Here is a 23340-nt window from a genome sequence, read left to right as displayed (position 1 = left end):
GGGGACTAGGTAGCACCTTAGATGCTCCAGAAGCATTCAGACATCTAATTGATTTTTTTTAGATCTAATTGTTTTCCATCTGCTCCCAAGAATATAAAACTTTACAGAGTCTAATAATGCAACAAAGGAACAGGTCTTATATATCAATACTAATACTTAGTACAAATTGTTGCATACAGTTACCCAGAGCAAAGTTAACAAGATTAAAAAAAAAAAAAAAGCCACACCACTATAAGCTCTTGTGCTACAAATATATTTAATGCTACAATCTGGTTCTGGAACTGCCGCAGCATGCCACCTGTCAACATCCACTCAGCATGATACCTGATTATCCTGTTTGATGACATTCTGGGCTGCCAGTGTGTTACTTTTCAGGCTGCGGGCCAAACTCAGCATCTCCTCAGCCAGCTTCTCTTGCAAGTTGTGATGGTGCTGCAGGACGGCATCCAGCTCTGTGGCAGACTGCTTCTCAGCTGTTGTTGCTGCCGCCGCCAGCCCCCTGTGAAAGGCAAAACCACCAATCAGTTTAGAACACTAGAATGCTTCAATATAGAATGCCGAATTTGCTTCAAATATTTCTTTGCAAACTTAAAAACAGACGTCCATTAAGAGAACTTTTATCATTTTCAAGAGAAATAAAAAATAAACTATGTAACTTTTCCCACTCTGCTGCTGTGATGACAAGGAGGATGAATGAAGTAAATTGAACAAATTCATAATTTTGTGTTATGTAATGAATTCTATACAGCCCCCTCACAAACAAAAAAAATACAGTAATTGCAGGAAATTTGTTCAGAAGTAATCATGCTAGAAGAATGTGGCTGAATTCCAAGTAATGATTAACCTAAAGACAGACAATGTTTGATCACAGAACTCTTTCTGAATAATTTGTTTTGAGGAGAAACATCTAGAAGGCAGGCAGCTACTTTTGCTTATGTGCCTTGAATTTAACATGCAAGTTTTCAATATCCTCACTACCCCCCACACCTTTGCCCCAGTCTGGTTACTGCACAGTTATTTTATATAATAGAATACACAAAACCTTCCTCACGGTAACGGCACAGATTGTCACAGTAACATTATCCACAGATAGCATGCATTTTTTTGGGAAACTTCCCCTTTCAACCCATTCTGGCAATGATCTGGGGCTGTGCAGGCACTCTCATAGCTGGATCTATTTGGCAGGCCTCTAAATGCTGAATGTGAGAAACAATGTGCGTGTCCAAGCAAAACTAAAAATGAAAGCACACATCGGCACCTCTTATCCTGTGCTTAAATGTTAAATCTTTCAAAAATTTAAGGGAAGTTAGTTTTTGAAAAGGGAAAACTTACCTGATAATTATTTCCCATTAGTCTAGACAGATTAATCTGGACACTTGGAAAGGACTGAAAGATGTAGGATCTACCTGAACTGGAAGATGTATTAAACCAAATTGAGAAGTTAAAAAAAAAAAAAAAAAAGTGATAAATCACCTGGACTAGATCGAATTCATTCCAGTGTACTGAAAGAACTCAAACATGAAATTGCTGATTTGCTGTTGGTGATCGGTAACCTCTTGCTAAAATCATCTGTAGAACATGAAGATTGTAGGGTGGCCAATGTTATGAAGATTTTTAAAAAAGGTTCCAGGGGAGATTTGTGAAATGACAGACTAGTAAGACTGACTTCAGTGCCAGGCAAAATAGTGGAAACAATTATAAAAAAAAAAAAAATTGTGGAACACTTAGGCAAACATGATTTAATGGGAAAGAATCAGCATGGGTTCAACCAAGTGAGATCTTGCTTACCAATTGGCTTAACTTCTTTGAAGGTGTAAATAAATATGTGGATAAAGGACAGTTGGTTGATATAGTGTAGCTAGATTTTCTGAAAGCTTCTGTCAAAGTTCCTCATAAGAGGCTCCCAAGAAAATTAGAGAGTCATGGGATAGCAATGTTCAGTTGTGGATTAGGAACTGGTTATTGGATGAAAACAAAGGGTAGGGTTAAATGGCCATTTTTCTCAATGGAGGAGGGTAAATAGAGGAGTGCCACAGGTATCTGTACTGGGACTGGTACTATTTAGTATATTTATAAATGGTCTGATGGGTGAGGTGACTGAACAGTTTAGGCCTCATTTTACTAAGCTGTGATAGCAGTTTTAGCGCATGCTAGAATTGCCACGCACTCTAGACCTTAACGCCAGCATTGAGCTGGCATTATTCTAGCCGCGTAGCGGTTTAGCGCGTGCAAAAATCCTATGTGCGCTAAAAACGCTATCACAGCTTACTAAAAGGAGCCCTTAGTGTCATCTGCAAATTTAAAGTTATTAAAATGCAAGCGGACTGTGAAAAATTGCAGGAAGATCTTAAGAAATTGGAAGACTCGGTGTCCAAATCGCAGATGAAATTTAATGGGGACAAATGCAAAGTGATGCACATTGGGAGGAATAATCCAAATCATAGTTACCAGATGCTAGGGTCCACCTTGGGGTCAGCACCCAAGAAAAAGATCTGGGTGTCATTGTAGACAATAAGCTGAAACTTTCCACCCAATGTGTGGCGGCAGCCAAAAAAAGCAAACAAGATGCTAGGAATTATTAAAAAAGGGATAATTAACAAGACTAAGAATGACATCCTGCCTCTGTATCGCTCCATGGTGCGACCTTACCTTAAGTATTATGTTCAATTCTGGTCGCCATATCTCAAAAAAGATATAGCAGGACTAGAAAAGATTCAAAGAAGAGTGACCAAGATGATAAAGGGAATGTTACTACTCTCAAATGAGGAAAGACTAAAAAGATTAGGGCTCTTCTGCTTGGATAAGAGACAGCTGAGGGGAGATATGAGGAGAAATTAGGTTCTTACCTGCTAATTTACTTTCTTTTAGCTTCTCCAGACCAGTAGAGGTTAATCTTTACAAATAGGTATATATCCAATCATGACCAGCAGGTGGAGACTGAAAACAAAACTGTGGGACAGTATATACTATACTCCCTTCTCTATTTCCCTCAGTCTACCGAATAGCCAAGCAGAACCAAGAACTGGAAAACAGAAAGAAAACAATACTCCGAACAGGAGTAACAATTAACATACCCAAGTGCTGTTGGAAAATGCAGAGGAGAAATACCCGAAGGAAAATGTCCCCACAGATCGCCAGCCGAGCCACAGCCGCTGTTCTTCAATTCTCCCCGGCCCTAGAAAAATACTAGAACCCGCAGCAAAAAACAAAAACTGCCCGCGAAACAGCCCCAACAACAACAACAACAACAGACAGACAGGGTGGGGACCTCTACTGGTCTGGAGAAGCTAAAAGAAAGTAAATTAGCAGGTAAGAACCTAATTTCTCCTTCTTTAGCACTCTCCAGACCAGTAGAGGTTAATCTTTACAAATGGGACGTACCAAAGCAGTCCCTCTCACGGGCGGGACCCCCGAAGGGCCGATACCAGAACACGCTCACCGAACACCGCGTCCCAACGCGCCTGCACATCAACCCGATAATGTCTAACAAAGGAATGCAAGGAAGACCAAACTGCAGCCTTACAAATATCCACTGGAGGCACGAGCGACGACTCAGCCCAAGAAGCTGCCTGACCCCGAGTGGAATGAGCCTTGAGAAACTCCGGAACAGGCTTCTGACTCAGAAGATAAGTGGAAGCAATCGTCTCCTTGATCCAGCACGCAATAGTAGCCTTAGAAGCGCCAGCCCCCCGACGAGGACCCGCCAGAAGGACAAAGAGATGATCGGATGTCCGGAACTCCCGGGTCCGCTGCACATAAGAGCGGAGGACCCGACCGACATCCAACTTGCGCAGCTGTCGTTGCTCAGAAGAGCCCTCCCGACCACCCAAGACCGGGAGGACCACCGATTGATTGACATGAAAAGGAGAAACTACTTTCGGCAGAAAGGAAGGAACAGGCCGCAAGACAACCCGCTCCCTAGAAAACTCCAAGAAGGGAGCCCTACAAGAGAAAGCCTGTAGCTCAGAAACACGCCTAGCGGAAGTAATGGCCACCAAAAAGACCGCCTTCAGAGTAAGGTCCTTTAAAGAACAGCCATCCAACGGCTCGAAAGGCGGGCGCACCAAAACAGAGAGAACCAGATTGAGATCCCAAGAGGGAACCGAGGGCCGTAGGGGAGGCCTGAGCAACTTGGCCGCCCGCAAAAAGCGAATCACATCAGGAATGGCCGACAAACGCTGACCTGTCACCAACCCTCGAAAAGCTGACAGGGCCGCAAGTTGAACCCGGAGAGAAGACCAAGCCAGGCCTCTATCCAGGCCATCCTGCAAGAACTCTAGAATGTTAGGCAGGGAAGCGCGAAAAGAGACCACTCCCCGCGCCCGGCACCACCCCTCAAAGAGACGCCAAACCCGCACATAAGCCCGAGAGGTAGAAAGCCTCCGGGACCCCAAGAGTGTAGAGATCACCTTATCTGAATATCCCTTCTTACTAAGGCGACCCCTTTCAAGAGCCAAGCCGTAAGACAGAAGGGAGACGGGTCGAACATGGGAATGGGACCCTGCGTCAGAAGATCGTCCAAGAGAGGCAGAGGAAGAGGATCCACCACCAGATGCCTCACCAGATCTGCATACCACGGACGTCGAGGCCAATCCGGAGCCACCAGAACCACCAGACCCGGATGGTGAACAATGCGAAGAAGTACTCTGCCCACTAATGGCCAAGGAGGGAACACATACAACAGCCCCTCCGTTGGCCACGGTTGGACCAGAGCATCCAGACCCTCGGCCAGACCGTCCCTGCGACGACTGAAGAAGCGGGGCACTTTGGCGTTGCCACTCGTGGCCATCAGGTCCATCAGGGGTTGCCCCCAAGCCTGCACTATCAACTGAAACCCACGGCACCGAGACACCACTCTCCTGGATCCAGGAAGTGACGACTGAGGAAGTCCGCCTGAACATTTTCTACCCCGGCTATGTGAGAGGCCGAGAGGTCCAAAAGATGGGACTCCGCCCAAACCATGAGCCGAGCCGCCTCCTGCGCCACCTGAGTGCTCTTGGTGCCCCCCTGACGATTGACATAAGCCACCACCGTGGCATTGTCCGACAGGACTCTGACAGACTTGCCCAACAAAAGGGAGTGGAAAGCTAACAGCGCCAGACGGACTGCTCTGGTCTCCAACACGTTGATCGACCAGGAGGCCTCCTCCGTGGACCAGGTGCCCTGAGCTGAGTGACCCAAACACTGAGCCCCCCAACCGAGGAGACTCGCATCCGTAAGGAGCACCGTCCACTGCGGGAGATCCAGACCCACCCCCTGAACCAGGTGAGGGGTCCGGAGCCACCAGCGCAGACTGCAGCACGCCATGCCTCGCAGGGGAACAGGAACATCCAAACCGTGCCTCTGGGGAGACCACCTCCGGAGCAGAGCATACTGAAGAGGACGCATGTGGGCCCGCGCCCACCTCACCACGTCCAGGGACGCCGCCATCGACCCCAAGACTTGGAGGAAATCTCGTGCCCGAGGACACCGGGACACCAAAAGCAGGTGAATCTGAGATTGCAATTTGCTCACCCGGGCCTCTGGAAGGAAGACCTTCCCCAAGGAGGTGTCGAACAGAACCCCAAGGTACTCCAGACGCTGAGCCGGGACCAACCGACTCTTGGAAAGGTTGACCACCCAGCCCAGCGACCGGAGAAACTCCACCACCCGAGCCGTAACCCGGGAGCTCTCCTGCAATGACTTTGCCCGAATCAACCAGTCGTCCAGGTAGGAGTGTACCAGGATGCCCTCCGACCGCAAGGCTGCCGCGACGACCACCATCACCTTGGTGAACATCCGGGGAGCCGTGGCCAGACCAAAGGGAAGCGCACAGAACTGATAGTGCCGACCCAAGATCGCAAAGCGAAGGAAGCGCTGATGAGAGGCCCAAATGGGAACATGCAAGTAGGCCTCCGTCAGATCGAGAGAAGTGAGAAACTCCCCCGGCTGAACCGCCAGAATGACCGACCGCAGAGTTTCCATGCGGAAAGAGGGAATCTTGAGAGCCCTGTTGACCCCTTTCAAATCCAGGATGGGCCGAAAGGTCCCCTCCTTCTTGGGCACCACAAAGTAAATGGAGTACCTGCCGGTGCCCCACTCCGGAGGGGGCACTGGAACAACTGCCTTGAGATCTAGCAAGCACTGAAGGGTCTGGCGAAAAGCCTGCGTCTTCCAAGGAGTCTGACATGGAGAGGCGAGGAAAAGGTCCGGCAGAGAGCGGGCGAACTCCAGGGCATAACCGTCCCGCACCACCTCCAGGACCCACTGATCGGACGTGATCTCGGCCCATTTGGGGAAAAATTTGCGCAGCCGGGCCCCCACCGGAACCAAAGGGGGCGCCGGCAAGGAGTCATTATGCAGGACGGGAAGCGGGGGAACCGGCGGAGGGATTCCCTGCCCCCCGACGGGCCCCCCGAAAGGGCTGCATGCGCTGGAAGAACCGACCCCGGGAAAACCCTGGAGCCGGGAAAGAAGCAGCCCCACGCCCAGGGCTATACTTGCGAAACTCCCGCAAACGCCCCCGGGCAGCGCCACCCTGAGACGCAGGGCGGGCACGGTCCTCAGGCAGACGGGGCACCTTTGAGTCCGTCAGAGTCTGAATCAACTTATCCAATTCCTCCCCAAACAAAAAGGACCCCCTGAAAGGGAAATTTAGTAAGCTTAGCTTTGGACGCAGCATCCGCCGCCCAAGCGCGCAGCCACAAAATACGCCGCGCGGCCACGCCAAAGGCCATAGACTTAGCCGAGATCCGCACCAAGTCATAAAGAGCATCTGAGAGGAACGAGGCAGCCATCTCAATCTTCGCCACCTCCTGATCCACCAGAGACCAGTCATCAGACTCCCGATCCAGGACACGCTCAGCCCACCGAAACACGGCGCGAGCGGCCAGCCCCCCACAAATAGCCGCCTGGACCCCAAAAGCAGAGACCTGAAAATTTTGCTTAAGGATGTTCTCCAACTTGCGCTCCTCAGAGTCCCGCAAGGCAGAACCGCCCTCAACAGGCACGGTATGCCACTTAGAAATCGCCGAGACCACCGCGTCTACGACTGGCGATGCTAAAGTAGCCCGATCCCCCTCTGGGATGGGATACAAATGAGCCATGCTGCGTGCCAAACGAAACGGCGCCTCCGGCGTTTTCCACTGTTCCAGTATAATATCCCGAATATCCTGATGCATAGGAAAAGAGCGGGAAACAGAACGGATCCCCCGTAGCAGAGGGTCCCCCACACGCGGAGTCTCCGGCGGCGCATCCTCAAAACGCAACACCGAAGAAACCTGTTGAATCAGGTCCGGCAGCTCATCTCTCTGAAAAAGGCGCACCACTGACGCCTCTTCGCCGGAGGACGGGAAACCCGACAACCCGCCGCCAGCGGCCGTCCCCTCGAGAGGGTCCTGGAAATCCTCAGAAAGGTCCAGGTCCTCATCCAGACCGACACGCTCCTCTGACCATAAATCCTCGTCCCACGACACCCACGGACGCTTGGACAAGGGAGGAGGAGGAGGGGACGCCACAACAGACGAGAGAGGCAAAGCCGCAGGAAGCGCGGAGGAAACCCCACTCCCCGAAACCCCCTGAGCGCAACCGGGACCCCCAGCCGCCTGAAAATAGGCTCTGCACAAGGAAAAAAAGAAATCAGGAGAACCACCCCCCCCCCCCCCCGAGGGTCCCAAGGGACTCCCTGTCACAGCAGGGGATGCAGCAGAAACCTGCCCCTGTTTTTCCAATACAGGGGGAAGGTCACCTGAGGTGGAAGACAAAATGGAGGGGCCAGACTGAGAAGATGGCAACTTTCCCGCCAAAAAAGCTCCCTCCATAGCCTGTAGCGGCTGAGAAACCTGAACAGTCCCAGCCGCTAAAACAGGCAAGCCGGCATCAGCTGTCAAAACATCAGCTGAGAGGGAATCCCCAACAACCCGACCGTCGGCGGCTTGGGGAATCCCTCCGTGGGCGATTGGGGAAGACCGGGCTTCCCCACTGCTCCCAGCCGACTCGCGAGGCACCATCGGCGGGGAGCTCTGGGCGCCTGCAGCCGCTGTCGACGGAGCTCCTCCACCGCACCGGCCTGAACATCGCTTGCACAGGCCGGCCGCAAGTGCCTCGCGCCTGGAGCACAATGAGCACTTTTTCCCTTTAGAAGTGCTCATTGCTCCATACGCGACCTAGCTATAAAAAAGTGCCGGTTAGATGAAAAAAATACAGTAATTTACAATTTTCTTAAAGGGAACAACCCTCCAGACCAGCACTACCTCAGGATTTTTTTTTTTTTTTTTAACAGAACAGACTCCACAGGCTCTCGAAGCAATATGCCTTGCTTGATTTAGGGGGCAAGGCTTACTGCTGAGGCTCCTCTAAAAAAATGTGGGGAGGTGGAGGATGTGGGGGGAGGGACCCCGCTCGAGACCTGCCGGGTTTGACACCCCCGAGGTCGGACGAACCCCCAAACAGGGCCCGCCCAAGCTCCGTCCGGCCAAAAACAGGGACTATAAACCCCCTAAACAAATTCCAACAGCCCTACCAAGGGAGATGGGTACAGATCACATCAACACCTGCTGGAGACTGAAAGAAGACTGAGGGAAATAGAGAAGGGAGTATAGTATATACTGTCCCACAGTTTTGTTTTCAGTCTCCACCTGCTGGTCATGATTGGATATATACCCATTTGTAAAGATTAACCTCTACTGGTCTGGAGAGTGCTAAAGAATTGTAGTTTACAAAATCCTGAGTGGTGTAGACCGGGTACAAGTGGATCAATTTTTTTACTCCGTCAAAAATTACAAAGGTAGGGGACACTCGAAGTTAGAGAAATACTTTTAAAACCAATAGGAGGAAATATATTTTCACTCGGAGAATAGTTAAACTCTGGAATGCGTTGCCAGAGGTTGTGGTAAGAGTGGTTAACATAGCTGGTTTTAAGAATGATTTGGACAAGTTCCTGGAGGAAAAGTCCATTGTCTGTTATTGAGAAAGACATGGGGGAAGCACCAATTGCTCTGGATAAGTAGCATAGAATGTTGTTATTATTTGGGTTTTTGCCATGTACTGGTAACCTGGATTGGCCACTGTGAAGACGGGCTACTGGGCTAGATGGGTCATTATTCTGACCCAGTAAGGCTATTCTTACGTTCTTACGAGTTCAATGTTTCTGGTCTGTACCGAATTTTGTACTGAAATCTGGACAGAGACTATGAAGAATGGAATGAAGTCTTTGGCTTATCTTCAGGCAGGCGCTGTCCTTTGGAATCCCCTAGATCTTTCACAATCTTTTCCAAGTTCTGGATTGATCTGTGGGACAACATGGAAGCTTTTATTTAAAGGTGCAGAAGAATGGTGTCTATGTGTGCTTGCACCTCCGCTCTGGCTTGGTCTTGCATACAGGAGCCACACTTACTGCAAACTTTTTGTGCACATGTGCCAAGCATGCTCCTCCTTAAATATTTGACTAATTAAACCATTCTTTCCTTGTAATATGTTATAATTAATAATTTTTTGTAAACCCCATAGAACTTTTGGTAATGCGGTTAACAAGTACAATGTACTGTAATGTCCTCGAGCCCTGACACCACTAGGCCCACATAAAAATTTAAACTATCCTTCCCCTCGCTAAAAGGTATCCTATATGTGGGAAAATTGGGCAAATCTCTTTTTTTCAGAATCACAGAGCACTGGAATAATCTTACTGCCCCACTACGGAATCTGGGCTCCTTCCAATTATTCCGTAAGCACCTGAAAACTAGGCTCTTCACAGAATTGTAATGTTCTCTCCCCCTGGACTCAACAGCCAGCCCCTCTATAGAAACATAGAAAGATGACGGCAGAAAAGGGCTACAGCCCAACAAGTCTGCCCACTCTTCTGACCCACCCCATCAAGTCTGAGTGCTAATGACCCAGATCCTTAGCTCGACCCCCATAGGGATCCCACGTGGATGTCCCATTTATTCTTAAAAGTCGAGCACGCTGGTGGCCTTGACCACCTGCACCGGAAGTTTGTTCCAGTGATCTACAACCCTTTCTGTGAAGAAATGCTTCCTGGTGTCACCATTAAATTTCCCTCCTCTGAGTTTGAGCGGGTGCCCCCTTGTGACCGAGGGTCCCCTGGGGAAGAATAAATCGCTTTCCGGCTCGACACGACCTGTGATGTACTTAAATGTCTCAATCATGTCTCCCCTTTCTCTACGCTCCTCAAGAGTGTATAGCTGTAGTTTGCCCAGTCTTTCTTCGTATGAGAGACTCTTGAGTCCGGCGACCATTCTAGTGGCCATTCGCTGGACAGATTCAGCTCGAAGCACATCTTTTTGTTAGTGTGGTCTCCAAAATTGCACACAGTATTCCAGGTGAGGTCTCACCATGGCTCTGTAAAGCGGCATTATGACTTCAGGTTTGCGGCTGATGAAGCCTCTATTGATACATCCCAACATTTGCCTTGCCTTGGATGAGGCCTGCTCCACTTGTTTGGCAGCCTTCATATCTGCACTGACGATTACTCCGAAGTCCCGTTCTTCTGAAGTCCTAGCTAGTGTTTCCCCGTTTAAGGTGTAAGTTTTGCATGGATTTCCGCAGCCGAGATGCATGACCTTACATTTCTTAGCGTTGAAGCCCAGCTGCCATGTCGAGGACCAGTTTTCCAACGTGATCAGATCCTGCGTCATACTATCCTTGAGATTGCTTTCACTTACTATATTACACAGTTTGGCGTCGTCGGCGAACAGTGTTACTTTACCCTGAAGCCCTCGGGTCAAGTCCCTTATGAATATGTTGAAAAGGGATGGTCCCAGGACTGAGCCCTGCGGTACTCCGCTAGTCACCTCCAATGTCTCAGAGAGGGTGCCGTTGACCACCACCCTCTGAAGTCTTCCACTCAGCCAATCACTGACCCATGCAGTTAGCTTCTCGCCTAAACCCATCGATTTCATCTTGTTTAGTAGTCTACAGTGTGGGACACTGTCAAACGCTTTGCTGAAATCCAAGTATACTATGTCCAGAGACTCTCCAGAGACTCTATGCTACTCCTTCCTTTATTAAACTCTTGTAAACCGTACAATTATGGAGAGGACGCTGTATATAAAAACTTAAGGGTTTAGTTTAGTCCTCCCCCTGGCTTTCAGTTTACCAACATGCAAAAAATTTGAATGCCATTTGCTTTGAGCACTGCAGGCTAGGTTTGTGTGTTGCTCTTTTGAAGTTTATGCTATTGGCTTTGTCGCCAGATGCTAAGGAATTGGCCACACTGATATGGATAACTAGAGCACAGCAAAGCTTTGTGGATAAATGGGGGAAGGAAGGGGTGCTGGGTGTGAATTAAGTGGTGGATGGTGCATCCTTATCTGCCCAAGAAATGGATAAGGAAAAATTTCTCACAAGTGATTAGGCTTTACAGGGCAGCAACTGGGCTATATTTTTGGCAGCATCAATAGGAATAACTGGACAGACTGGATGGCACAATTTGGGGGTTTTCTCCATCTGTTATTTATTCTGGAAAGGACCCTTGGCTTCTATCATGTTACTATCATGTTGCCTTCTCCCCCAGCAGTGCAGAAAAAAATGAGGATATGTTAAAATGTTACGTACTTCCGTTTTCGTAGATTTAGAGCTTCAGAATCTGGAAAGAAAATAGTTTCAGTTTTAGAAGCAGAGCACAGAAAATCCCATGAGACAGCATGTTAATGTAGCCTTACAAAACAAGCAGGGATGAAGAAAACCCCCCAGTACACAGCACCATATTGAAACATTATCCTGAAACAAATGGAAGAAAGTAGGGTTGGTTATGGGGTGGGTGCCTAGCAGTTCTCTTCTCTCCAGTCAACCTCTCTCCCCCCTCCCTTAACAGAAAGGACATGATGGATCAGTTGGGGGCCATATGGCAGTCCTGGTAACACACTCAATATGGCCACGTTTGCCCCACCCTAAAACAGCCCTGGCAGGATTTCCTATCCCAATTTCATAATAAGAAATTCATTTCCCCAGACCAGAGATGCCCCTTTTTAAAACTAACCTGCCCTTTTGTGAAGCTGTGTGTTTTTTTATTACAGGCTATGGTGGTAAAAGCTCCGACGCTCATAGACGCTCATAGAATTCCTATGAAGATAAGCGCTAATGCAGCGTCATATATATTTCAAAAATACAAATACAAGCTTCATACAAAACAGAAAAAAAATAGAGAAAAGCATATTTCAAAATTTTGAAATATGAACCAATGATCCCCTTACAATCCAAGTTACCAAAAAGCACAGTTACTTACCGTAACAGGTGTTATCCGGGGACAGCAGGCAGATATTCTTAACGCATGGGTGACGTCACCGACGGAGCCCCGGTACGGACACTTTTAACTAGAAAGTTCTAGTTGGCCGCACCGCGCATGCGCGAGTGCCTACCCGCTCGACGGAGCGAAGACGACGCATGTTTTTTCAACGGCCGTTGAAAACGAGTTTTCTGCCTTCCTGCTCGCGTAAAATTTTTTCGGTTTTATTCTCTTTTCTAATTCCTTATTTTTACTTTCAAAAAAAAAAAAGAAAACTCGTCGAGTTTTCTTTATTTTTCAGGCCGGCCCTGGCGGGGCCTGTTGCCACCTTATTTTTCCTTACATAAAGATGGTATCTCTAATCAAGATTTTGTTATGGTATTCTGTGATCTCCACTGCATATAGACATCCCATGTTTTATGAAACCATTGCAAGTGGCGTCTTTTACGAGCAGACCATTGAGCAGCCAACACAAATAATTATATACGGACGTTAAGGATGGTGCTGTGGTTGTCTTCCAATCCTTAGCTAGTAACATTTTTTTTGCAGCAGCTGTGAAAATATGAATAGCTAATCTATTATGTCTCTCTAGGGATCCCCACGATTGGGAAGTTGAGTAGGCAGCCTTCTGCCAAGATAGTATACCAAGGTAAAGGTTCGCAAGTTGATAAGCAGTGCTTCCCAAAAGGGGGCAATTGGCCATTCCCACCAAATATGAAAAGGTGTTCCATTCTGCCCACTTTATAAAGTTTGAGTATCCGATCTGGCATATAATAAACACTGATTAAAAAAAAAAAGAAAGCTTATAACCATTTTTTTTATCAAGGCTATTGATATCCTTAGCAAGACTTGAAAGTATTTCTTCCAAGTCTGTTTGGGAAAGGTGTTCCCCAGACGGTATAGCGGGACATTGGGTTAGTCTGAGTTAGAAGAGCTACATAAAACCTTGATATCCCTCCTTTACTATTTCCAGTTAGGGGTAAATTTAAACCACTGCTGACACGTGAACATCCTGGCTCTATAAAATATCCATTCTTCCAAATTACATTTTAGATAGTTATTAAGAGGCAGGGTGGTTTGACGTAATTTAGTTAAAAAAAGCCAAGGTATCATCTACAACAGCAGAGCCCCTATCCATTACTGTATATAGAGTTAACCAATGGTTTACTCACCAAGTGCCACCAATAAGAAATTCCTTGCAACAGAGCAGCCAAGTGATATAGTCGAAAATGGGGTACACCCATGCCATCATTACATTTAATTTGTCTAGAGACCCTAATGAAGGCAAAAGCTTTCCTAATTAGAGATCTAAAAAAAAGACATTTAACCTAGAAGCCTGAAACCTCTCCAAATGACAAATATCTGCTGTACAGCCGAGGGTTTAGTTAAAGTCAACAGTATATCGTCTGCAAACAGCATGACACAATGTTCCAAATCACCACCTTATATCCCAGTAATTGGTGTGTCAGCTTTAAATAAAGGTGCTAAGGGTTCAAATCAACAGAGCAAAAAGCAGGGGGGATAAAGCACATCCTTGGGTCAACCCCCTTGGTCAATTCAAACAGAACAGTATTAATGTTCTGAGTAACTAATGTTCAGAGTAACCAGAGGGTGTCTTATATAATGCCTCGATCCAATGCAGAGAAAGCCCCGAAAGGCCCACCCTCTTAAGTACTGCCATGAGAAATGGCCAATAAACCCCATCCACATCCAACACCACCACCAAGGGTTCCCCATTCTGCCAAGCCTTCTCTGTCAAATATAGCGCTCACTTAGCATTCATACATCTGTCTCTCCCCTGGACAAAACCAGCCTGGTGTTCCATATATAAGCTGCAGGAGAACCCACTGAAGCTGCGTGGCTAAGATCTCGTGAAAAGTTTACAACCAGTCCCTAGCAAGGATATGGGCCTATAAGACCCACAATGAAGTAAATTCTTATCAGACTTGTGGGGCAAAACAATTCCATTCCCTATTGCATTAAACACCTGCAACAGCAACGGAGTAAGTAGTGTATGAAAACATTTATAAAATTAATTACTGAAGCCATCTAAACCAGGGGCCTTCCTCTGGGAAGAATACCAATCACCCTATAGACCTCCTCCACCTCAATAGGAACAACAGACGACCTCATTTTCTATGCTATTTATACACGAGAGATTTAATTTGACCACAAAAGCCTCTATTTGCTCCCCTCCAGCTTTGTCTCCAAAGACTGATTGAAAAGTAATGAGATTACCTTTGGTTTACTTTCCAAGAAGTAGACATGGCAATGCTGTGCTAGTTCTTGCAAACAGGGTCGGTTTTAGAAATGCTGGGACCCAGGGCAGAAATTAAGGAAGAGGTCCCTGATACCCTCTCCTCTCTGCACCCTCCCCGCCGATATCCCCACCTCCCATTACTACCACACATAAAACAACTTTAAACGACTTCTTTACACACAAAACACAGATATTTACCAAATAAAGAACAAGGGATCACAAATAGAAATTCAACTGGGAACCCCAAGAAATTACACTCAGCAAATATTACAACACTGGAGAAATATATACAGATATGCACTTCTTTCTGTACTGAACACAAAGGGATCCCAGGCCCAGTTCCACAAAAATTAGCCATTTTCTTTGCTGTAGCTGGTGGGGATCCTAAAATCCTGTTAGTTGAAGACCACCTCCTCCAGGGTTAGGAGACTGGTACAGCAGTGATGGATAATCCTGGTTTTCAACATTTGCAGTCAACTTTCCAACTTTGTACTAAAAAAATAATTTTGGGGAAAATGAAATATAAAGCATGTCCTTACCAGTATCCGAGAAGGATCGCTGGAAGAAAGAAAGTAGAATTAAAATTTACAAATTTAGTACCCATGAGCATCATTTTTAATAAAAACTGGCAGCTTTTCTGATGCTATCAAATTGGCAAAGGGTTTCCCCAAATTAGGTTTCCCAGTAAATCTAAGGTACTGAGTATATTAAAGACTCCTAATTATAATTAGACTGTGACCTACATGGACAGAGAGGGATAATCTTTTTGATTCAAAGATGTATCCTCATTTCTATTGTATTAGTATTGTAAACCATTTAATACTTATTATGTACAAGAGGTATATCAAATCAAAATCAAATCACATCAATATATCATGGTGTTTAACAGCCACCATAAGAATTATTCAGGCACTTAACCCATCTTTGGATAATTCAGAAAGGGGTTCACACCTTACAAAGGACTAATTCAAAATGAGTAAAAGGCACATAAAAATTCATACGCTAAATGCCTCTAGTTAACTGTACAAAATTTCATATTTTCTCCCTGAACACAGTTAAAATAGATTCATTTCTGGTTGATTTCCTTTACTCTTCCTAAGAGAAAGATAAGTTTCCTCCACTGCCACAAAAGAAACCCAGTGATCTGGTGAAGTCGACATACTGTTCCAAGCAGCTCATTCCTCATCTCGTCAGTATAGCGGGCCTTGGTTTGTAGGTGAACAGTTTTGGTCGCTGGCATCCGCTCCTTGGCAGTGGTCGGTGTCCGTCCTGGTGCTAAAAACTGATTTGCCAGCGCCTTTTCAATTGGAGAGGACTGTAAAATTAAACAAGGAAGTTATTTTTAAAAAATTCCACATTCTGCTGAGCCACTGGCGAGAGGCAATAAAATAGATCCAATGCCAAGGTGTTTATTATAAGAATTAGAAGTTGGGTGTTTTTCATGTCATCTTTACTCTTTTTTTTAGGGACATTAACACCGTTGAAAAAGTACCAGATGGATGAGGCCAAATCACTATATTCTTCAAGACAGGCCTACCAAAGCTAGAAGCAGCAGCTTTGGTGGCCAAAATTTAGTGAGTGTTAAGGACCTAAATATGTGTATTCTATTATATTACTTCTTATTCCAGCTTCTCTTCTAAAGACATTCAAAGATCTCTAAAGATCTAAACAAAAAGCAAGCATTTTCCAGGACAGGAAAATCTCTTCAAGTTTTGGAGCCACCAAATACTTTTTTTTTACTGCTTCCTGTTTTCATGGCCTATTATTCAAGAAAGCTAGAAGAAAACGAGAAGAGATAGCCAGAGATCAAGAAAGACCTGCAATAAGATCAGAACATGGCTGGATCAGATAGGCCCTAAGATCTCTTGGTGGATCATCAAGATTCCCTCTCAACTATGCTCAGTCAAGGAGGACTATGACCAGCCTTACCAATTTCTCTGTCTCTAGTAACCCCTTTAAGAACTCCACCTTTCTTGCATATTCATTGAGTAGCTCTGGGGTAGGTTTGCTGCAAAATAAGAAGAAATTTATTTATTTTTCACACTTAAACCCGCTTACAACTAAGCAAGGAACAATAAAGACACTCATGAAAAATATGAAAAACACATAAGTATTCACAGCAAGGCCACTCAGTTCAGTCAAAGAGTAATTCCCTAGACTAGCTTTTTACAGGTACTCAGGCCCGTATACACTAAAATCATTGTTAAAATCCTGTGGATCACTGTGGAGCCAACAAATTGCCCAATTTTAAAACGGCTATCGATGTTTGAACGACTTCACATGCAAATGAGATTCATAGAGGTCTGCTGTAATCCCATCCGATCAGTCATTGGAAACATGACTGACATGTGCAGAGCCAGTAGGGGAAGCCCAAACTGCCGAGTGGTAGTGGAAACCTAAGCAGGGTAATCTGACTCAAGTGTGCTCTAAAGCAACAGTCCCATCTGGGATGCCAATTGAGCAGTTAGCCTTTCTCTTAGGTGTGTAAAGTGTACAGGAATGATGGCAAATGATGCAAAATGTTCCAAAAAATTTATTGCATTTATTAATTTCCTTAACAACTATCAAAAGATTATTTGCGTCATTGGGGGTCTTTACAGCGGCCAAAATCTGGCATTCCTAGCAAAGAATCCCACTCTATACTTCGTTGTTCACCAACACAGAGGTACCTTGGATTACGAGCATAATCCGTTCTAGGAGCATGCTCGTAATCCAAAATGCTCGTTTATCAAAGTGAGTTTCCCTATAGGAAATAATGGAAACTCGCTTTGATAGGTTCCCACCCCCCACCCGAGGCCAGCAGCGCTGCTCCCCCCCCCCCCCGAGAACCTGCAGTGCTTCCCCCGAAGGTCCCCCCCACGAACTGGCACCCTTCCCCCCAGCGATCCGGCACCCCCCCCGCCGCCATCGGGCGCCCCCCCACCGCGACCTGAGGTCCCCCAAACCCTCTTCTTACTTTAATGTAGCCTCCGCACTGGCACCGGCACTAGCATGTCCTGTGCGTTGGTGCCGGTGCCCGAAGATCTGCCTCCTGTGCTGGACCTTGAGCATGTGCGCATGCACGCATGCTCAAGGCCTGAGAGTTCACGTTCTCTCATATGTACTTCTAACTAGTTTACCCAAAACCATATGAAAAGCTGGCATTTTTGTAGAAAAAAATCCACAAAATACTTCACCAACATGTCCTGCATACTATACATTCCATTAACGCACCATAGTGCCCCCTACAGCCCACGAGTGCCACTCCCCAAACCCCAAAGCAGCCGCTTGCTGCTCAGCTGTTTGGGGTAGGAAGACTTTTTTTTTCTTTGTTTAATAGGCATAGATGTGCGTGTATTACATACGTATAATATCTGTCCCCATTTAAAAAAAAAGAGTCATGCCAACTCCTGCTGGCAGGCCCACCTCTTCAAAATGTGTTGTGCATGAATCCTGGGATGCTTCAGGAACGGCTTAAGGCCCCGATTGGCTCAGGAGGGGGGGGGGGGGGTCCAGGAGGCCTCGATCTCTGCGAGGGAGGGGGGAGTGGGTTGGGAGGTCCAGGGGTCTATAGCCAACAATAGGGGCTTGCATAAAACGTGCCTGTAACACACATGTATATGGCAGACCTGTCAGTAATTTTGGGTCATTAGAAGTCGGCACTAGATTTTGTGCATGCCTAAGCAATGTTAGGGCATCGGTTGGAGTTCACATTTTAATATTAATTACCTCGTTTTAATGCTGAGCTCATTTACATAGCAGGTAGAGGCTGCAACAAATGCACAGAAAAGCCCACTTTGAGCCATTGTGTGCATCAGTCAGTAAGACAGCTCCAAATTGAAAACTAAATACTACTTGATCTGTAATATTTTAATTAAATGTTCACATGTCCAAGAGAAGACTTTTTAATGGGGACAGATTGTGCATGTATAATACATGCACATCATCTATGCCCATTAAAGAAAGCTGCTGTTCAGTGCTTTTTTAATGCTACCGGCACCTCCAGACCTGTCTATTTAAGAGCATTAAAAACCGGCACTTCATTTTGTGCATCATGTGGGCATTGATCGGGGTGCTCATTTTAATATTGAGGACCTCGTTGTAATGCTACAAACCACAGACAAGACCCCGATTTGCCATTTTGGGCATCGATAGATGCAATACTTCATCGCTAAACTGATTAAAACTGGCTTAGCAATAATCGTTAAATGCATAATAAGTTTTGTGCATCCAAGCCAGAGAGCGTAGTGTGCAGTTTCTCGTTGATCTCTACACTACCTGTGGTTAAGGAGCTTAGGAGTAGGAATGCTACAGCAGAGTGACATTAACAAACCACTTCTACTGAACAATAATAAAAAAATAAAGCAAATACACATTTTATAAAGGTTGTGTTTTTTTTTTTTAACTTGGAATCTGTAAAGCAGAGGCCAATGAAAATCTAAGCAGCTCATTCTCAGAACAAGTACTGAACTTCTAAACTTATACTTGCCAGTGACTCTGTTAAAAGCCGTGTTTTAATCCCGTGACTGTTATATAGTGCTACACTTGGTGCTCTTTACCTGCAGTGGTTGACTAGGCTGAGGCCTGGACCAGTATCAAAACACAGACCCTGAAGCAGTCCTGAACACTCCTACAGATCAGAAATAATGGTGCCTTTTCTTGCTCAGTGTTGGAAAATACAAAGCAGGCAAGGGCAATTTTCTATTTGTTCAAGAAACACCCATTTTATTGTATTGTATGGGGGTTGTTCCATGTTGGTTAAAAACTGAAATCAGAACCAAATATGAGGCCCAAATCACCTTCCTACAGAAGCTTTAGTATTTTAAGAACTCTAATTGGCGACAATGAGTGAAAAAAAATTGCAAACTGTTAGTGCCATCCAACAAGAATAAGCAAAATAAAATATATAAATTAATTAAATAAAGCGTGCAATCACACCATTTTATTTAATTTAATTCTTATATACCGCTAATAACCGTGAGGTTTCTAAGCGGTTTACAAAAATGATGCATTAAAAGATACAATAAATAAAAATAAATAAGATAGGTACTTGGAAATTCCCTAACTGTCCCAAAGGCTCACAATCTAACTAAAGTACCTGAAGAAACAATTTATGAAAAGTAAAGATAATATAAAGACAGAGGTAGAGATAGAGATAGAAATGAAAATTCCAACAAGATGGCGGCCAGTTAGGTCATCTTCTGTGCTGTCTCCCTTGTCCTGCTTTTATTTAATCCTTATACCTCTTCATCTCCTCTCCCAACTGTCTCAATGCTCTTGGGTCACTCAAGTACTCATACATAGGAAAGTCTGTGCTCTTAAGGCCTTTGTATCTTAAAAGTTTAGACACTGGAGTCGCCTTACCTTGATCCCCTCTTTAGAGCAGTGAGCATATCTTCAAGGGCAGCTACATACTATAAAAAACAAAACAGAACTATATTAGCTCTCTGTAGACATACTTTCCTCTTTTACCTCCCCACTATCCCCATGGCCAGTCCTTCTCAAGTCACACCCAACCAGATGGGTTTTCAGAATATCCACAATGAATATGCACAAGATAAATTTGCATACCAAGAAGGCAGTTCATGCATAGCTATCATGCATATTCATTACGGATATCCTGAAAACCTGACTGGCTGGGTGTGCCTAGAGATCTGGGTAGAGAAGCACTACTCTACCAGGACTGAGGGCCAGCTTAATATTGCCTAGGGCAGCAGAAGTAAGGTTGCCGACTGGATCTAGATTTTCCCCGACAGGTTTAATCCAGTTATGGATTTACCCTATTGCATCCAGTGAGTTGTAATTTATGGTCTCTGCTGCTTTTTTTTTTTAGGGCAGTGCTTCTCAAGTAATCCTCAGGGCACACACCCAGCTGTCAGATTTTCAGGATATAAACAATGAATATACATGATAAATCCTGAAAATCCGACTGGCTGGATGTAACCTGAGGACTGGGTGTAGAAGCTGCAATGAGGTAAACCCAGGACTGGATCAACTTTGTCAGGCAAATATGGATCTAGCTGGCAACCCTAAGCAACAGCAACAAACAGAACAAAAGGCTTTGACAGCCAGACGGGAATGGGAGCAGTTTTCAAATAGTCCATTTACTCAGGTAAATAGCTTTTGGAAACCTGCCCTTACTGTGTATCTTTACAAAGTAACATTTAATATTCCACTTATAATGTCCAATTACAGAATGTGCTTTTACAGAATTGTTCTGGGAGAGATGGCATTGTGGTGATTATGACTGTTGTGTTTAAATTATCAAACGCCTGAAAGGGAGAACCAGGGGACTGAAAGCTCACCTAGGAACCCTGACACCCTTGCACAACTCTTTGTTGGCAACTTAAAACAGGAAGAAACAAATTAAGCCCCTCCTAATCCATACCTAGTTAGCTGCACAAGGCTGAAGACCAAGAGCCATGAAGGTACAGACAGGGAGCACCAAAGGTAGAAAAAACTCCTGAGTACCAGTGCCACCATTTCAACCAATAGAGGTGGAAAACTAACCAGTGCGAGACTGCTAGAGGTTTCCACTGGGCTATAAACTGCTTCTCGTTTTGTCTCTTCCTCCTTCTACACCAGTATCTTACAAACTGTCTGCCGCACAGTGGTGTGCCACAAAGAGATTCTGGGTGGGCCATGAGAAATTCCAGAATTTATTTTTCAAATTCCCTTCATAAGAAATAATTCATAAAATAAATACACACTAGAAAAGATGACGTGAACATTGTGTGCACAAGAGTGTCACCACCAGCGCCTCTCCTTCTCTCTGCCCCTCCCCCCAGCCCCCCCGGTGTACCTCTGTAAATGCTTATGCTGGCGATCAACATCTGCCACCTGCTGCTCGCGCCAGACTCGATTCCCTTCTAACATCATTTTCTGTCACGGGACCAGGACGCGACATCAGAAGGGAGCTGAGGGCGGTGCGAGCAGCAGGTAGAAGATGCTGCTTACGTTGGTGAACATTTACAAAGGTATAATTTCAATTATAATGTTCCGCAAAAAAATTTGCTCCGTTTAGTGTGCTGGAGCTAAAGAAGTTTATGAAACACGAGTCTACACTGACACCACCACATGTCTTTACAATGCAGCCTTTTACCTCCTGGTACTTGTGGCTAATTTAAGCTACAGGCAACTATGCTGTTTCTTCATTGGGCTAAAGGGAGTAGAGCTCTTGAAAAGGAGATTATGTACTTTCCCTAGTAAGCTCTTTTCCAGTAGATAGGCGAGACAGACATTCTAGACCAGAGGTGCCCAATACGTCGATCGCGGTCGACCAGTTGATCGCTCAGGCAACCCCAGTCAATCGCAGAGCCGGGTTCCCTTCTCTTTTTTTCCCCTCCTGACTGGCCCGCCTCTTGAAGAACGCTGGCCAATCAGAGTGAAGGTCGGTAGTGCACTACAGGAGAAAGAAGCCTGTTGAGGTAAGAGCCGAGGACTTCTTAGTGCTGCCCGATTCGAATCGATTCACATCGGGTGAATCAATACGATTTTAACCCCCCCCCCCCCAAAAAAAAATAAAATAAATCAGCCTCCCAATTCTGTGATAGGCCCTCCCCCCTCAAGCAGGATCGGCAGCGCTGCCTCTTGCTGGCTGGCCACCGCCGCTCCTGCTTTAGAGGGCGAAGGGGGAGGGTCAGTTAGAAGTCAGCTGTGGTGTCCGGCTTTCTCCCTGGCCTCCCGGTACTTTAGCAATTCTTGCAGGTTGCCATAGGCCTCAGGAGCTGTATTCCCTCTGCCGCGGTCCCGCCTCTCCTCTGAGTCAGCGGCAGGATCAGGGCAGAGGGAAGACAGCTCCTGAGGCCTATGGCAACCTGCAAGGATCACTAATGTACCAGCGATCCTCTCTGCAGGCTGCTCCCTGCAGGAATTAGGTAAATGGAGGTAGGAGGGCAGGGAGGAACATGTAGGCCTTCAGGGATGGGGTGCAGGCCTTGGGGGGAAGAGGGCCCTGGTGTAAAAGGAAGGAAAGGAGGGAACGGGGTTCAAAGAGACCTGCATATGCCAGACTTGGGGGGGAAGAAATAATGGGTCTAAAAACAGAGGAGAGGGAGAGAGATGGTGGACAGTGGGATTTAGGGAGGGAAGGAACAGAAAGGGAGTCAAGTTGGACACAAGGGATGGTGTGGAGGGGAGATATAGATACTGGATAGGAGGGTAGTTGGGAAAAGAAAGGGAGAGATGGTGGACACTGGGGTGGTGGGGAAAGAGAGATGCTGGATGAAAAGGTAGTTGAGAAAAGGTGGATCTGTGGATGGAGACAAAAAAAAGGAAAGATGCCAGACTTCCAGGGGAGGGAAGGGAAACGGAAGGGGAGGACAGAGATAGAAGATGGTTGGTTAGCATGGAGAAAGAAGGAGACTCTGGCAAGCAAGTTATCAGAAGACAACCAGAGCTGGGGACCAACAAGATTTGAATAATGGTCAGACAACAAAGGTAGGAAAAATAATTTTATTTTCAATTTAGTAATCATAATGTGGCCGTTTTGAGAATTTATATCTGCTGTCTATATTTTGCACTATGGACCCCTTTTACTAAACCGCAATAGCGGTTTTTAGCATAGGGAGTCTATGAGCATTGAGAGCAGCACAGGGCATTCAGCACAGCTCCCTGTGCTAAAAAACACTATCGTGGTTTAATAAAAAGGGAGGGGGTATATTTGTCTATTTTTGTATAGTTGTTACTGAAGTGACATTACATAAAGTCATCTGCCTTGATCTCTTTGAAAAAAAAACCAGAATATAAATGATACTGTAATTAACATTTTCTGTGCGTACAGTGTGCTTTGTGTTTTTTAAAATTGTATTGTTGGTAGATCATTTTGACTTGGTCATTTTAAAAGTAGCTCGCAAGCCCAAAAAGTGTGGGCACCCCTGCT

General features: G+C 45.9%; 1 protein-coding gene across 1 annotated transcript in view; it reads right to left on the bottom strand.

Moving 5' to 3' along the window:
• The window catches only part of USE1 (unconventional SNARE in the ER 1), a 33443-nt gene that overhangs the window by 2559 nt on the left and 7544 nt on the right, over positions 1–23340 (bottom strand). The window contains exons 2-7 of the mRNA XM_033957246.1: positions 19824–19873; positions 16410–16488; positions 15643–15795; positions 15020–15038; positions 11551–11581; positions 325–499 (exon numbers count right to left, since the gene is read on the bottom strand). Coding sequence (XP_033813137.1) covers positions 325–499; positions 11551–11581; positions 15020–15038; positions 15643–15795; positions 16410–16488; positions 19824–19873 — 507 coding nt within the window. The remainder of the gene's footprint in view (positions 1–324; positions 500–11550; positions 11582–15019; positions 15039–15642; positions 15796–16409; positions 16489–19823; positions 19874–23340) is intronic.

Source organism: Geotrypetes seraphini, chromosome 8 (genome assembly GCF_902459505.1).
Source record: "Geotrypetes seraphini chromosome 8, aGeoSer1.1, whole genome shotgun sequence".
NCBI lineage: Eukaryota > Metazoa > Chordata > Amphibia > Gymnophiona > Dermophiidae > Geotrypetes > Geotrypetes seraphini.
Note: the sequence above shows the minus strand (reverse complement) of the source record. Positions and strands in the feature narration are given on the sequence as shown.